The sequence below is a fragment of the Neolamprologus brichardi genome, chromosome 22 (assembly GCF_056152115.1).
Source record: "Neolamprologus brichardi isolate AB-2024 chromosome 22, ASM5615211v1, whole genome shotgun sequence".
Classification (NCBI taxonomy): Eukaryota; Metazoa; Chordata; class Actinopteri; order Cichliformes; family Cichlidae; genus Neolamprologus; species Neolamprologus brichardi.
Window position 1 is genome coordinate 27123010 of NC_142124.1, and position 17783 is coordinate 27140792.

The following is a 17783-nucleotide window of genomic DNA, read 5'->3' on the forward strand; positions in this document are numbered from 1 at the left end:
ACTGTTGTCCCAGCCACCGTCTGATCAATAACAAGCTCCTCATGTGTAGTTTTAGGCTGATCCACCACCTTTCTCATGATCATCCTTACCCCATCAGGTAAGATCTTACATAGAGCGTGACGGACAGCTCTGTGGTCTTGCCTGTGTTGGTGAAGAGGTTGGATTGGAAAAAACTGATTCTGTGGATAGGTGTGCTTTATACATATAATAAGTTGAGATCAGGAGTATCTGTAATTGTCACTGATTGTGTGGCACACAGACAAACTTTAGAGGATCAAATACTTATTTCAGCACAAAAATCCTTCATTTCTGTGATCGGAGCAAATTTACAAATCCAATAATTATTTCCCCCACTGTAAATAAACTAGTCTTGGTCACATCACATGCTACGCTTTCAAGCTTTCCTGCTTTTCTTTCAGCCTCGATAATAATTAATCCTTATTGGTTAATTATTTGCAGGGCAGTATAAACTCTGTCAAAGGTGGCAGAGGTGAGAAGGTAAGTAAACCTGTCCTTCACAACTCTGCATGAGCATCATCTTAACCCAGATACATGTTTGTCTGTGTATTGTGCATATTTTATATGCATGTAGACAAAATGTTCTAATCTGCTCCTTCAGATCTATTTTATTCAAGTCTTTCTTGCTATCTCGCTTTTTGGCTTTGCCTTTTTTTCTATATGTTTTTTCCTGGGAGTGTCTAGGAACGTGCTCATACATCTCTTATTGTCAGAGTAACAGATGTATGAATTATAGGACAGGTTACCACAGAGGATATGTAGCAGGGAGCCAGTGCAGACGCCCACCCAGTCTGCACAAATCACAGCCTCTGTGCTGCCTTCCAGTGCCAGCTGGGAGTCCCACGGTGTAATTTATTTCCTGAAACAAACTTCTCGGTATTCACCACTCACACTGCACTGAAAGGGACACTTAAAAATGCCCAAGAGATCTAAAAGACGAGAAGTGTTATCCTGATAGTTTTGAGAACACACCTGTAAATTCTTCTGGATAATACAGGTGCGCTACAGGGGGGCAGTGCAGTCAGAGGGACAGCAAAAGTCATTTCATGATACATTTATTTGACTTTTCTACTTGTTATAGCTGAAAAAAGAAAAACTTGCAGGTTTGATAAAACGCGCATTAAATCGAACTTTAATGCGCCTTGCTGCTTTTTCTGTTTCTTACTGCACAAGCATCTGTCTTCACTTTCTCCATGTGAAGGCTGCAATTTGCTGCTTTTCGAAACCTGATGCAAACACGTGACGTAAACTGACTTTAAGCTGCGGTTCAAAGTGGCTGAGCTGGTCATCGAGTCTCCCTGAGCACGTGGCGGGGGAGCAAAATCAAAACTGGTTTAATTGCTTCAAATCGCATCTTTAGAACAGAGAGCTCCATGTGCAGCACTCTTCTTATGGATAATGTCTTTTTGCCATGGGGTGCAGCAGAACAGGAGTCCCTTTTGCTGATCTAAACAACGTGTGCTAATATGATTGAAATAATTAAAGGGCAACCTCCTGTGACTTGTAAAGTGGTTTATGAAGCAGAGGGAAGTCTTGCGGTGGGTGAGACCTCATGGTACCGTGTAATTTAACAGCCATTACTTTTTGCTCAGACGAGGGATTCCTTGGCACAGAAGATGACATCAGTGTACAAACCAAAAGTGTGATGCTCTGAGGACAATGGGAAGCCATTGTTCCTTGAGTCTTTGGTCGAATGTGCGACCAAACCATAACGGGTCTTGGTGAAGCTGTAAGGATATTCTGGCTCCCGAACCTTTACTCAAAAGTGTTTTGTTTGTCTCGGTTTATGTGAGTCTTTGTGTTCTGTGTATAACTTTAACTTTACTGTGTGTGCAGTGATAATACATCTCCTGTTCTTTGTGTTTAATTGACTGTCCATCCATCGGGTACTAAACCATGTTCTGTGATACTGCTGGGTTGATTTTTTTGACAGCACGTCACCGCCGCCTGTCCCGGCCCCCCTGCATGCCTTACTGTGACTGAACTATAGACGTTAATGGTTGTTTTGTATTCACAGGGTGATAGAGGCAGCATAGGGTTGACAGGTCCTCCTGGACAAAAAGGAGAGAAGGTGTGAAGCTGGAGACCTGGAGAACTTTTGACTTTTAGAGTTTTAAACGGCTCCAAACTGGTACTGATTGTGTGTTTTCAACCATCTCACAGGGAGTTGGTGGAATCCCAGGCATTGATGGTTTAAGTGGAGACAAAGGCGACACAGTAAGAAGCAAACTTATACAGCTATGGTGTTATTTTTATACCGTATATCAAAATTTAAAGTATTAAATATATATGCATATTTAAAAAAAATAAAAAGATGTTTAGAAAAAGGCATTTACTGATTTTTTTCCATGAAATAACAGGTGTTCTTAATGGTGTATTTATATTTTATTCATCATTTCCAAGTGTCCAAACAAAACAGTTTTTGTTTGGACTCTTGGAAATGATTTTTTTCACAGTATTTTTTCTCAATACTCATTATATCATCCCTTGTTTATTTTGCCAAGCAATTCCTACCAGGATAAGGAACTGGTAGTTTCATAAAACATATTTTCCAACTCTTCTTCCTGTTTTAACTTTATTGTATTTTATTTATCAGATTTTATGAGGATAAAATATAAAAACAAAAGCAGTTGTTTTTTTATTTTATCTTCATAAAAGCTGATAGATAAACGTTTCACTATTTCTTTCCATTATATTTCAAAAGTAGATGAGGATTCTATGTGACAGTTTTCTGTTTTATTTTGAAATAATGTCTTATTGGCATGTATTTATAACACTATTTGGTAAAACTGTAACAATTATAAATTTTTCAAAGAACTCGTCTAACTTTCTGACCTTTGTTTTCTATTTCTTTTCAAAACGCAGACGTTGTGACTGTGCAAATGTTTTTTTTTTTCATAATCAGGGTGAAGCAGGACTGGCTGGTGATCCAGGGCTACCAGGTCCAGCTGGACTGAGGGTGAGTGAATGTGGTTTACCAGCTTTTAATCCATTCACGAGCGACTGCACGAGCACGTGCAGTTTTGAAAAGGTCTTAAAGAAATTTCAGGCCATATAAAAAACGGAAAAAAAAACTTAAGCTATTCTGGTTTTGGCATCAAACTCAGAGAGGCACTTGTTCTGTTAAGTGAGTGTACATAAGTTTTTTTTGAACAATTTCCTCTCAAGCTGGTATTGATTTTTTGTGAAAAAGGGGGTAGTCAGTTTGGGTGACTTTCTCTTGGATGAAGCTGCAGCATCTGGTGAGGGAGTCAGGCAGATGGGAGTATGGGTGCGGGCTCAAGCTGGGCCACTGGCCTGTGACACACTGCCCAAGACTGAAGCGAACGAGCATCACCACACAGCACAGGATATACGAGATTATTAAAAAAACAGTGAACACCTCCTGGGACTGGCTCAATTCATAAATAAACATTTTTACTGCTACTTCAAAGCTTTACTAACTTTGAGGCTGGACTATATATTTTGTTATTATCAGGCTGCTCTACAGTGTTGGGAATACGTTACTCAATGAGAGTAAAGTATTGTGAATACTTTGTATTACTTAATATATTATCATGCTTTTTTACAACTACATGAATGTACTGTTGCTGTGTGATTTATTACTATTACTGAAGGTTACTCACCATACCAATAGCAACTAGATTTTTAAATCTTAATATCAAGTGAGTAACAGTAGGGTGGACATTAGGTAAGGCTGCACTTTTTGCAGCGATCTCGTATAGAAAACTATTCAGCGCGTATATAAAACAGGTCCCTTTACTCTGAACCGTAGTAAAGGGACCTCTGGCTAATACGTCGGTTCCATGTCGGGCTCGTAGCTGAAAACTAGCTTTACTTTGTTATCTGTGTCAACTTTGCTAGGGAAAGACGGAGTGAGGCGGAACTTATTGTGTCGGAGGAAAACACGAACACGGTGTACAGTCGAGTCTTAATAACTTACAACAGCTGCCTCCATGAGGCTACAGTCTTAGGGCTATGCCTGTAACACTCTGCCTATTGCTTTCATATTAAATTATCTTTTGAATGATAATTTTAAAAAATATTTCTTCACGTCATTATGCGGGCTGCAAGTAGGGGTGACATGGGCTGCGAAATTGAGACACGGGCATTAGAGCCTCTTAATGTGTGTTTTGTTTGGGTTTCCACCGCTGTCGAATTACCAAAAATAGAGCACGTAATCCATTTATTTCAAGAAAGTAACTGCATTCTGAATACCACCTTTTTAAACAGTAATTGTAACAGAATACAGTTACTCATATTTTGTATTTTACACTACATGTATTCTGTTACTCCCCAACACTGCTGCTCTAAAAGTTCAGGGCGCAACATCCAGTTTATCCAAGATGTCACAGTGAGAGAAATCATACTAGTTTCTGTTCATTGACTTCCTGTTAAGTCCAGTATTAGATTTAAAGGTCTTTACTTACATACAAAGTTCTGAATGAGGGTCCCATGGACCTCAAGGACCTCATAGTATCATATTATCCCAACAGAGCACTTCGTCTGTGGGCTTACGTGCAGTTCCCAGAGATCTCAAAAGTAAGCAGAGCTATCAGGCTCCTCTGTGGAACCAGCTCTCAGTTCAGGAGACAGACGCTCTGTCTTCTATTAAGATTTGGCTTCAAACCTTCCTTTCTGATAAAGCTTATCATTAGAGCTTTATCAAAAATGAAGGAAGAAGGTTTGACCCTGAACCATCTGTTCGTTATGGTAATATAGGCTCAGTTTGCCTGGGGACTCCAGTAGAGATGGACCGATCCAATATTGCGTATTGGTATCAGTCCGATACTGACCCAAATTACTGGATCGGATATCGGCGAGAAATAAAAAATGTAATCCGATCCATTAAATATCAAAAAAGCACCTCACAAAACTTGCTACACGGCGTAACCCGGCTCATAACCGTAGCAGTCGCAGCAGTGTGCATCACGTGATAGAGCGGCTGTGTGTATTTGTAGCATCGCTACCAAACCAGCATTTCATCTCAGAGGAAGTTTTCCCAGAGAGAAGTAAAGCAAGTGTGTAAGTTCATCTCTGAATGTTTGTAAAGCATTCCCACGTTAAGCTTAACAACCGATATATGGAGCAACTGCCTCTCTCTCTCTCTCCCTCCCTCTTCTTGCTGCTACTTCAATCTGAAACTGATCAATGATCAGCTGATCGGCTTTTCTGTCGCGAGTCCGTCTCTCTTGTTTGTTTTTGGCCCACTTCTCACCAGAAAGAGGAAACCAGCGGCTGAACAACAGCAGCACTATTAAGCTTGATAAGCTGTTGTTAGAATGTATTTATTATTACTTTCTACACCAGGATCTTTTTCTACGCAGCTGACGGCTGTAACTGTGCAGGGGCGGATCTAGCAAAGTTTAGCCAGGGGGGCCGATAGGGCATTAACAGGAAAAAGGGGGCACAAAGACATACTTTTCTTTCTTATTCTCATTTAAAATGTCGAGTTTTCAATAAATAATTATCTGACTCTTACACCCAAAGTTTTAATCTGATGTAAAATATATAGAAGTCCATTACTGTATATAGTTACTGTTAAGTCTAATATACACTAGTAAGCTATACTACTTTTTCCTTTGGGAAAGTACCATCTGTGAATTCTGCAATTCTGTTGAAGAAAAATGTTGAATCTATTTAATTATTCTTGAAAAATAATTTATTTCTGTGCATTTTTCCCCTGCATCAAATTAAATTTGATTACATCGATTAAGCATCATGAGGTGGAGGGTGGGGGGTGGTTCCCTATTTTTTTTTTTTGCTGGGAGTTTGCAACCCTATTAGTTAGGTTGCTTAATAATTCTGCTAAGTACTCTTTAAAATACCAGAATAGGAAGGATGGAGTAGGTTTAAGTTTATTAGATTGATCAGTTTTGCTGAACTATGAAATATTTTGGGCGCAGTGTATTTTTTTTTTTTTACATACAGGTATAACAGAATAGCTTTAGTGTTGTTGTTTATTTAAACTTGAGTCTGAACTTATACAAAATGCAGCAAGATATTAAAAAAAAAACGGTTTATTGTTTAAAAAACACACTATATCGGATTCATATCGGTATCGGCAGAAATCCAAATTTATGATATCGGTATCGGACATAAAAAAGTGGTATCGTGCCATCTCTACTTATAACCAGATGTCTTTTCAGTAAAGTACTGGTCTGCAAATATTTTTCAGACAGGAAAATGATGATGGAAATGAAAGCACGTGTGAGCTGCAAAGTGACTTTCGGCAGGAAAAAGCTCAAATGCATCACAAAATCCTGGCTCCTCAATATGATCTTCAGGCAAAAAAAATGATAGAGAATTATAGAAAACGAGAGAAAATACTGTAAGATGAAGCAGGAAAATGAATTTTTCAAAGATCATAATCAGGCTCTAAAAGAAGAAGCAAAGAACAGTGCTTTTCAAGAACAAGCTCAGGAGCTGAAAAGAATTCTGGAACAACTTAAACCCTCTGAACATGACAAAAATATTTTTATTATTCTAGTTTCTTTCAGTTACTTATCTGTTTCACAAAAAAAGGAAAGTCTGGCAACATAAATTCCTCCATTAAAATCAGTTTTATTTACACAAAGAACCTGTAGGCTCTTCTCCTTGGACAGGAACAGTGACATAGCATCGTCAATGTCCTCTATCCTCAGTATGTGGAAAGTTTTAGGATGTCTTCAGCCTGGGAAACATGATTCTCACTGCATCTGTAATCACACAAGCAGCAAACAAATCTAAATGAACATCCATAGAATACATCCGATTTCAGTGTTCATGTCAGAAGAAGCAGCAGCAGCAGCATTTAATCATATAATATGACTGAATTTAAAAATAAAGGTAGAAAAGACCTGAATCTTTTCAACTGTGCATTAATTTAATATTATTTAATATGCTTATTTAACAAATTGCTACAAACACAGATGGCATTTATATGTCCTTGGATCGTTTAGAGCAATCTTGATTTTTAACAAGGTTTTACGTGTAGGGACAGAGGGGGACATTTAATAACAAAAAAACAAAAACTGGATCATCTATGAAATCAAGTTGAGGTAATGATGATGACTTGGTGAATTTAAGTCAAATAAATACATAAAAAAAAACACCCTGTTCTCCATCAGCTCAGTCTTGAAGGATAAAAACATAACTCACAGTGTGATGAAGCATTCAGAGGATGACACTGCTGATACAAATTTCTAATTTCTGTCTTTCAGAGATTAGAGCAGTGAAAGGCCAATACAGAACTTTTTAAACTTTATCATAAATTGTTTTACTTTTTTTTTAAAGTAAAGTCTACATTGTGCCAGATTTAAATGTGGCACAATGCACACATCACAATCCTGCTTAAAAGAGCTCAGCAAATTTTCATTAAAATACACATTTATCTAAAAACATTTTATTCACTTGTTAAATTTTTTTAATAAAGTCCATTACAGGTTCAAAGATCATGGAATCATTAATCAATTTACCAGATAATGCTATTGTTATTTTTTCCATCATTTCATCTGACATGTTCATTGTGACATCACATGTTTCTTATGACATCAGTATTACTCATCACATTCTATTAGAATTCCTTTGATCTTAAACAGGCTTCCTTTGCTCTGAAATCCATATAGTAACCCAAACCCTACGTCCATTCAGTTATAACCTCACTGAACAGGCAAACAGTTTATACACTTGACTGTAATTTGAGGCACGTTTTGTAGTGAACAAGGAACACAGTTAGTACTGTTGTAAGTAGTAGTAGATTTTAACTTTAGTTAAATTACAAAAATGGCTGAGTCCCCCTCCATTCCCAGTGATGTGATTAAAAAGAATATAAAACTTCGCCAGCAAGTGAGGGAATTCAAAGATGAAAATGAAAACCTCCGAAAAAACATTGAACTGCTTCTCAAAGAATATGGGTTTTCTAAAAACAAGAAAAAAAGGGAACTACAACTACAAAATGAGAAGCTTTGCTTGGAGAATTCAGACCTGAACTATTGCGTTGCCTATTTGCACTGTGAAAATCAAGCTTTGAGACAACAAGCAAAGGAGAGTGCTTATGAACAAAATGATCAAGAATGGAAACAGGAAGTCCAGGAGCTTACCAAAAAAGTTGGCTGATTGTCAGAAGGAAATGAGACAAAATGAAGAGATTCTGCAAGAAAAAATGCACCGTAAGCATGAAGAGTATGAAATGGAGAAGATAGCATTGCTGCTCAAAGTTGAAGATCTCCAAACAGACAACCAGGCATTCAGATTAGAAAATGATGCTACAATACAGAGCATGTGTGAGCTGAAACAGAATTTTCAAAAGGAAAAAGATAAAATGAGAAACCAAATCCAGGCTCTCCAAACTGACATCCATGAGGCAAACGCAACCCAGGAAGATTTCGACGATATCATAGAACTGTGTGAGGAATTAATGCAGGAAACTGAGTCTCTGAACAATCAAAACCAAGACCTGAAACAAGAAATTGAAGCAAAAAACATTGCTGTTCAGGAGGAAGTCAAATCTGTTTTACAAGGACTCAAATCCATTGACGATGACAGTAACAGAATAAAGCAACAAAACAACGCTCTCAAACAGGAAGTCCAGGAGCTTACCAAAAAGTTGGCTGATTGTCAGAAGGAAATGAGACAAAATGAAGAGATTCTGCAAGAAAAAATGCACCGTAAGCATGAAGAGTATGAAATGGAGAAGATAGCATTGCAGGAAAAAGTTGAAGATCTCCAAACAGACAACCAGGCATTCAAATTAGAAAATGATGCTACAATACAGAGCATGTGTGAGCTGAAACAGAATTTTCAAAAGGAAAAAGATAAAATGAGAAACCAAATCCAGGCTCTCCAAACTGACATCCATGAGGCAAACGCAACCCAGGAAGATTTTGACGATATTATAGAACTGTGTGAGGAATTAATGCAGGAAACTGAGTCTCTGAACAATCAAAACCAAGACCTGAAACAAGAAATTGAAGCAAAAAACATTGCTGTTCAGGAGGAAGTCAAATCTGTTTTACAAGGACTCAAATCCATTGACGATGACAGTAAGAGAATAAAGCAACAAAACAACGCTCTCAAACAGGAAGTCCAGGAGCTTACCAAAAAGTTGGCTGATTGTCAGAAGGAAATGAGACAAAATGAAGAGATTCTGCAAGAAAAAATGCACCGTAAGCATGAAGAGTATGAAATGGAGAAGATAGCATTGCTGCTCAAAGTTGAAGATCTCCAAACAGACAACCAGGCATTCAGATTAGAAAATGATGCTACAATACAGAGCATGTGTGAGCTGAAACAGAATTTTCAAAAGGAAAAAGATAAAATGAGAAACCAAATCCAGGCTCTCCAAACTGACATCCATGAGGCAAACGCAACCCAGGAAGATTTTGACGATATTATAGAACTGTGTGAGGAATTAATGCAGGAAACTGAGTCTCTGAACAATCAAAACCAAGACCTGAAACAAGAAATTGAAGCAAAAAACATTGCTGTTCAGGAGGAAGTCAAATCTGTTTTACAAGGACTCAAATCCATTGACGATGACAGTAAGAGAATAAAGCAACAAAACAACGCTCTCAAACAGGAAGTCCAGGAGCTTACCAAAAAGTTGGCTGATTGTCAGAAGGAAATGAGACAAAATGAAGAGATTCTGCAAGAAAAAATGCACCGTAAGCATGAAGAGTATGAAATGGAGAAGATAGCATTGCTGCTCAAAGTTGAAGATCTCCAAACAGACAACCAGGCATTCAGATTAGAAAATGATGCTACAATACAGAGCATGTGTGAGCTGAAACAGAATTTTCAAAAGGAAAAAGATAAAATGAGAAACCAAATCCAGGCTCTCCAAACTGACATCCATGAGGCAAACGCAACCCAGGAAGATTTTGACGATATCATAGAACTGTGTGAGGAATTAATGCAGGAAACTGAGTCTCTGAACAATCAAAACCAAGACCTGAAACAAGAAATTGAAGCAAAAAACATTGCTGTTCAGGAGGAAGTCAAATCTGTTTTACAAGGACTCAAATCCATTGACGATGACAGTAAGAGAATAAAGCAACAAAACAACGCTCTCAAACAGGAAGTCCAGGAGCTTACCAAAAAGTTGGCTGATTGTCAGAAGGAAGTGAGACAAAATGAACAGGCTCTGCAAGAAGAAAGGCAAGAGGTGAACCCCATCAAAGTAGTTTTGAGCTCACACCTGAATCCAATGAGTCAACTGAAAAGGAAGAGAGGATCAAAACAAGCGAAACTACAGACCTGGAGGAGAAAAACAAGGACATCCCTACAGAAAGTTCATCTCACATGGAAACTCCTCAAGAGCAGACATTTCAACCCAGGGACGTGGAGGAAAAGGATCAGCGGAGATGGACAACATGGCTTCTACGTGCTGCCTTGCATTTAGCATATCCTGACTACATCTATCCCAATTTCTGAAAGGTAGTTTGCAGTAAGTAAGGGGAACTGTGCATTTCTTCCCCACTCCCATCGTTCGACATCCCATGTATATACACCACTACAACTCTTTCCCCTCAAGCCCCATAGACAGTATAGAACAGGGGTGTCCAACTCCAGTCCTCAAGAGCTACTATCCTGCCGCTTTTAGATGCATCCTTGTTCCAACACACCTGAATAAAATGAATGGCTTGTTATCAGGCCTTTGCCAGATTTGATGGCATGCTAAAGAGGCAATCCAACCATTTGATTCAGCTGTTGGAGTAGGGATGCATCTAAAAGCCGCAGGACAGTAGCTCTCGAGGACTGGAGTTGGACAGCCCTGGTATAGAATATAGACTGTATAAAATATTGATATAGCTACAGTAACATCATCCATTGGTCAAGAGGAGCATTATCACTGTTGCCATCTTGATGGCAAAAACCAGCTGTGATGAGGGGGAGTGGATCAAGAAAGAAAGTTGTTTTCCTATAGATGTCTATAGGTTTGCATCAGGCTAGCTGTTGCCATCTGGTAGACTTCAGACTGAATGTACACTTAAGGTTCTTCTGTATTTGCTTCATGTTTCCAACGAACAAGCTATGTCCATGTTTTGTACCATCGATGCCCCAACCAGTCGTGGAAGATGGCTGCCCCTTCCTGAGCCTGGTTCTTCCGTAGGTTTCTTCCTGTTAAAAGGGAGTTTTTCCTTCCCGCTGTCGCCAAGTGCTTGCTCAGAGGGGATCGTTAGATTGTTGGGGTTTTCTTTTATATTGCAGGGTTTTTACCATGCAATATAAATTTCCTTGAGGCCACTGGCTATGAATTGGCCTAACTTAGCCAGTGGTCACATTGCATACATAGCTATTTATCAACCATCATTTGCATTCTAGATTCCAAAAGGTGGAATCTGTTGATCTGGACGTAGCGTTTTCAGTGGGAGAAATGTTTCCTCACTCATCCAAGTGACTGAAGGAGAACGTTTCTCCCACTGAAAACGCTACGTCCAGATGAACAGATTCAACCATTTGGGATTTACTTACCTGGATGCCTGAGCATGCATAAGTGCATTCTCTATTGTTTTTCCATCTTCTTTGTATGGTTGATTATAAGATTAATGGAGGTTTTCTCCATTTTCTTGAGCTGGGTTGGAAACTTTTCTTAGCATGACCTTTAACATAATTTCATGATAAAATAAAAAGAAATTGTGAAACAGTTTAAAGCTTTGTACTGTTTGATTATTTGATTTTTAACAAAGGTTGGGAGAATATGCTACTTTAGTGAGACAGTGTGTTCTTATCTGTATCTGTGGTTTTAAGTTTTTTGTACCCCACTTTAGTTGCATTTCTTTATTTCCTTTAAATTAACTTGAAATACTTTAATGTATCTGCTGTTTGGCTGTTTTTGCTCTTTGTTCCCTTAGAAGAGACTCTTACGGTTTACAAATGGCTCTCCATTCAGTATCACTCTGTGCCTTCTATTTTATCCTAATTTAGCAAATATGTATCATTTTTATTCAGTGTTTTCACGAAAGCCTTATTTGTATCTAATACTATTGGTGAGAAGATATACATGCAAGTTTGAAATCTTTTTTCCTTCACAAGGGAAAAATGGCTAAAAGTCATTGTCCCATCTTAGCCAGCTCCTCACCCACACTTATCTGTTTGCCTAGGGTTATTTGCTTTGGATTAAATGTACTCATTTTGGTTCGAGTGGCACAAGGCCATGGTATACCTGATATTTGCAGATGACATTGTGATCTGTAGAAGAATAAGGAGCAGGTGTAAAAGAGCCTGGAGACGTGATGGTATACACTGGAGACAAAAGGAACGAAGGTCACAATACACGAGTGTGAATTAGAGAGAGCAGGTGTAACAGTAAAGTTGCAAAGAACAAAGGTAGCAAAGGTAGATGCGTTTAAATATCTGGGGTCAACCATCCTAAGCAATGGACAGTCCAGAAGAGACGTAAAAAAGAGGATGCAGACAGGATGAAGACAAGTATTAGTGGTGACTTGTGACAGTTGTAAGCATGATGAATGAGCAGCAAGACATGAAAAATGATAGTCAGACCTGCTGTCATGTTTTGACATGGTGCCACTGACAGAAAGACAGGAAGTCGAGGCGGAAGTGGAGGAATTGAAAATGCTACCATATTCATATAAAGTAAGCAGAATGAACAAGATTAAAAATGAGTACATGAGAGGGATCGCTCATATTTGAGTAATTTGAAGATGGTGATGTCAGACTTGACCCTCTGTACCCCATAATGACTGCAGATGGCCGGTGTGTTTCTGTTACTTTGTTAAAGAAGCTTACTTCTGTCTGATGACAATCATACTGAGCTGAGTTCTTCAGGATTTCTCTCAGTAAGTGCTGCTGTTTTTGACACTGTTAGCTGCTGTCACCAAAACGTCCTTTGAAGGGGAACTTAGTTGTCACACCCAGCAAATAAACAATATGATGTGAGAATGTAGCCGAACTGTTTATCAGAGCAAAAGTGTAAGTTTTAGGTCAGTCATATAAAACATTAGTTGGTAAAACATGAGCTTATAACTAGAGATGGACCGATCCGATATTACGTATCGGTATCGGTCCGATACTGACCCAAATTACTGGATCGGATATCGGCAAGAAATAAAAAATGTAATCCAATCCATTAAATATCAAAAAAGCACCTCACAAAACTTGCTACACGGCGTAACTCGGCTCATAACCGTAGCACGTTGCAGCAGTGTGCATCAGTGATAGAGCGGCTGTGTGTATTTGTAGCATCGCTACCAAACCAGCATTTCATCTCCGAGGAAGTTTTCCCAGAGAGAAGTAAAGCAAGTGTGTAAGTTCATCTCTGAATGTTTGTAAAGTATTCCCGCGTTAAGCTTAACAATCGATATATAGAGCAACTGCCTCTCTCTCTCTCTCCCTCCCTATTCTTGCTGCTACTTCAATCTGAAACTGATCAATGATCAGCTGATCGGCTTTTCTGTCGCCAGTCCGTCTCTCTTGTTTGTTTTTGGCCCACTTCTCACCAGAAAGAGGAAACCAGCGGCTGAACAACAGCAGCCCTATTAAGCTTGATAAGCTGTTGTTAGAATGTATTTATTATTACTTTCTACACCAGGATCTTTTTCTACGCAGCTGACGGCTGTAACTGTGCAGGGGCGGATCTAGCAAAGTTTAGCCAGGGGGGCCGATAGGGCATTAACAGGGAAAAGGGGGCACAAAGACATACTTTTCTTTCTTATTCTCATTTAAAATGTCTAGCTTTTAATAAATAATTATCTGACTCTTACACCCAAAGTTTTAATCTGATGTAAAATATATAGAAGTCCATTACGGTATATAGTAACTGTTAAGTCTAATATACACTAGTAAGCTATAGTACTTTTTCCTTTGGGAAAGTACCATCTGTGAATTCTGCAATTCAGTTGAAGAAAAATGTTGAATCTATTTAATTATTCTTGAAAAATAATTTATTTCTGTGCATTTTTCCCCCTGCATCAAATTAAATTTGATTACATCGATTAAGCATCATGAGGTGGAGGGTGGGGGGTGGTTCCCTATTTTTTTTTTTTTTTGCTGGGAGTTTGCAACCCTATTAGTTAGGTTGCTTAATAATTCTGCTAAGTACTCTTTAAAATACCAGAATAGGAAGGATGGAGCAGGTTTAAGTTTATTAGATTGATCAGTTTTGCTGAACTATGAAATATTTTGGGCGCAGTGTATTTTTTACATACAGGTATAACAGAATAGCTTTAGTGTTGTTGTTTATTTAAACTTGAGTCTGAACTTATACAAAATGCAGCAAGATATAAAAAAAAAAACGGTTTATTGTTTAAAAAACACACTATATCGGATTCATATCGGTATCGGCAGAAATCCAAATTTATGATATCGGTATCGGACATAAAAAAGTGGTATCATGCCATCTCTAGACTCCAGTGTGCTGAGCACTTTATTATTTTTTATTGTTTGTCGTTTCTCAGGAAGAAACTTGTGCCTGAGGTTGCTTCCATTTAAATGGACTTCTTCCTTCCCACTGTCACTAATTGCTTCCTCATAGGAGATCATCTGATCATTGAGGTTCTCTCTCTAATTTTGCGAAGGTCTTTCAAGGTTTGATCATGTCACAACATCAACAAAGTTGCTCATTTTAGATGGGTAGCTTGTGGACAGAAGGTCATAAGTCAACATTTAAGGGTTTCTTGGGATAATTTTTATCACTGACAGAAGCTATTTTTTTATCTTTTGGAGTTTTAGCCGACCCCAGCGAGCCTCAGTATGCTCGAGTCAGAAATAGTGATGCTTTGGTGGAAGTCAGTAACTTTTATTAATACAAGTATTTGTTTTGTTTATTTCACAGGGTCTTCAAGGGGATGCTGGAATTCCTGGTGCACCAGGGCCAAAAGGTGTCACTGTAAGTATAATCCGAATTAACTTCCACCAAATGATGGTCTGATTTGATGGCAGTTTATAGAAATATATTTCTATAAAAATAATTATGTTGCTTTGGTTTGTTATAGGGTGACTCGGGTACAAAAGGTGAAACGGGAACACCGGGAACCAGGGTAAGTCACGTATTAAAACCACTTCGGCTTAGGCTTATGGAGAAGTTGCATTGTAGCCGCATGCTACAACAAACACAGTTTCAGTAACTAAAAGATTTTACCTTTCACATCTTTCAAAGTGTATTAAATACACTTTAATGACAATTAAAGTTTTCCATTTGGGTAAACTAAATTTGTGAAAATTCCATATAAAGAGGTAGATGTGAACCTGACCAGGTTACCGGCAACCTGATAGAGTTTAAACAGTTGCTTCACTCTTCACTTATTCCTGCTTGGGGGCCTCCTGCTACAGCCACTAATCGTTTGGCCACACAGTTCCGCTGCAGCAGATACGAGCTACATCTTTAAAACAGTTGTTGCTGAAGGTCACGAGAGAGTTAGCTCATTTGCTTTCCCAGCATGTCCTGGGATTTGGGCCACGTTTCTAGGTTGAACCTGCGCAGAACACCAGCTCATACTGCAAATCCTGATAACGGGCTTAACTTTTCAGAAAGAGACTTTTCTTCTCAGAGGAATTGAGAACTGAGAGGCGTAATTGTGCAAACAGATGTGGTTTCCTTGATTTACTCTCCACACTTCCTGTCTGGAATTCTGTGGGGGCGTTACAGGATATAATGCACTTCATTCAGGCTCGCTGAAGCTTTGTTGATGTCTTAGGTTTTCTAGGAGCTGTTTGCCATCACACTGAATGTTATTTAGGCTTTTAATAATTCAGTGAAAGGTTATTTCCCTGAATCAACAGCTGTTTTCAACTATTTAATGCTGCTTTGTGTTGAGTTGTTTTTGTACTCAGTGTTTCTTGTTCAGAGGTCAGCTTTAACTTCAAGCTAAACGTCTTTAACGTGGTTCGAATAAAGAACTGTGCATCAAATCAGTCCACTGATCACTCTGCCGTATGGCATGGGGATGAGTAGCAGGTTCTAAGCACATATAGGCCCATTCAGACAAACTGATGCCCCTTTTAGAGCTGTCCATCAGCTGTTCAGTCAGACAGTAAGCAATTTCCTGTTGCTGAAAAGTACTGGCAAAGTCCTTACCTCAGTGAAGCGATAAAGGGAATAGGTGGTTTGGAGGAGACACACAGGACTGATTTAAAGTTGTGCTTGCTGACTGAAAAAGCTGTTCTTTATTAAGCACGTCCGTACTAACCACGACTGTGGTTGGTCAGATTCAAACCAAAGCCACTATGTCGAGATATCTAGGATGTCCCAAAGGACATGTTAATAACAAGTCTTATACTTGGTGATGGTGGAGGAACCTGATGGTAGTGTAGACCTTTTATTGAAGGTCTTTCTTGATATTGTATATTGCAAGTGAAGAACGTTTTGTATAGGAAGTACTGGATGTAATTTATTATGCAAGTAAATTTGATATTATTAAGCAAAACACATTTTCATGTCTAAGTCAGCATTAACTTATGTGAAACTGTCCCCAGTATTGTGGCATTTAGCTACAAGAGCTATTATTCTTTTGTCCTATTATGATTTTATGCTATTATGTTTTTTGTTTCTTATTTCCTTCTTTATTCATTACTCGAAGGTTCTTTTATCTTGGGTTTTGAAGTTTGCCTTTTTGCCTACATTTTAAAAGAGAAAATGTAATTTTCCCATTTCAGGGTGAGCCAGGTCTTGATGGATTACCTGGAAAACCTGGCTTTCCTGGGAAGGATGTAAGTGTTGATTTTTGATGGCGACATCAGTCGGTGACACATTTGGTCCGTCACCTTTGTATTTTTTTTAAGGTTTTAAGGTAAGGTTTTTGTTGCTTATGTTTTTATGATTAGGGTTTGAGAGGTCTGACTGGAGTACCTGGGCCCAACGGGGTTAAAGGTGACAAGGTACGCCCACCCACTTACCTTTATTGTATTTGGAACACTGTTCACCTGATTACAAGCTGATGATACTGTTGTGTAATGTTATTAAGTGCTGCTGATATGAGTTCTTTCAAAGACTTATCAAAAGCTTCCCGAGCTACTGTCTGCTCTCTCCAGACATTCCTCAGTCTCCTCTGTGCACCATCAAAGTCTGCCCCCTCATTTGTCTGAGAAACTAAAACGCAGTTCATTTGTCTGTCTGTAATTACCAACTTTGATGATTCCTCCAGTGGAACGCACATGCTTCTACCACACCCAGCTGCACACACACTAATGCACACACAAGCACAAAGAGCTGCCGCGGTTCTTTACCCACAAGTTTCACTTTCTTTTAGCCTGCAGTAAGCATCCGCACAGCTCATCTCATAAATTATGGTTGTCGCTGTGCCGTCATCATATCCCTTAAGGGACTTTGCCCTGAGAGCCTCTTGATTCTAATGATGGGTTTGTCCTTGTTGTGTGACCTATGTCACAGGGGGAGAGAGGTCTTCCCGGATTACCTGGGGATGCGGTAAGTGCCAAAAATACACCAAAGGTACATAAGAATTATACTCTTAAGGATTATAGGTTTGTGTCATGATGAAGATAGCAGGGTTACAGCAGCATGCGTTTAAACCTCACATGTTGCATTTTAACTATTTTTTAATGATTATTGCTAAAGACAGAGCAGATCATCAAAGAGCGATCGTCGTGTTTTTAACTGAAGTGTATAAAAAGACAGGAAGCGAGATCACTGTGTCTGTTAGTGAAGCGCAGGACTTTAGCTGAAACTTGACAACACTTGTTATTATATCTAAAAATATAGATTATTTCAGTTGATGGGTTAAAAACAGTTTTAACATCTCTTAATGGGATGAAGAAAATGAGCTTAATAATGACTAATGATGGATATATTGTTTTCTTTGAGAAAAGAA

At 38.7% G+C, this 17783-nt stretch overlaps 1 protein-coding gene and 1 pseudogene across 2 annotated transcripts in view; both read left to right on the forward strand.

Annotated features, from left to right (window-relative positions):
- Positions 1-17783, forward strand: part of col22a1 (collagen, type XXII, alpha 1) — an 80125-nt gene that overhangs the window by 20820 nt on the left and 41522 nt on the right. For both annotated transcript variants that reach the window (XM_087834959.1, XM_087834960.1), the window contains 9 exons: positions 460-498; positions 2036-2089; positions 2182-2235; positions 2924-2977; positions 14792-14845; positions 14952-14996; positions 16612-16665; positions 16780-16833; positions 17345-17380. In XM_087834959.1, coding sequence (XP_087691085.1) covers positions 460-498; positions 2036-2089; positions 2182-2235; positions 2924-2977; positions 14792-14845; positions 14952-14996; positions 16612-16665; positions 16780-16833; positions 17345-17380 — 444 coding nt within the window. The remainder of the gene's footprint in view (positions 1-459; positions 499-2035; positions 2090-2181; positions 2236-2923; positions 2978-14791; positions 14846-14951; positions 14997-16611; positions 16666-16779; positions 16834-17344; positions 17381-17783) is intronic.
- LOC148096792 (uncharacterized) lies at positions 7495-10736 on the forward strand (annotated as a pseudogene).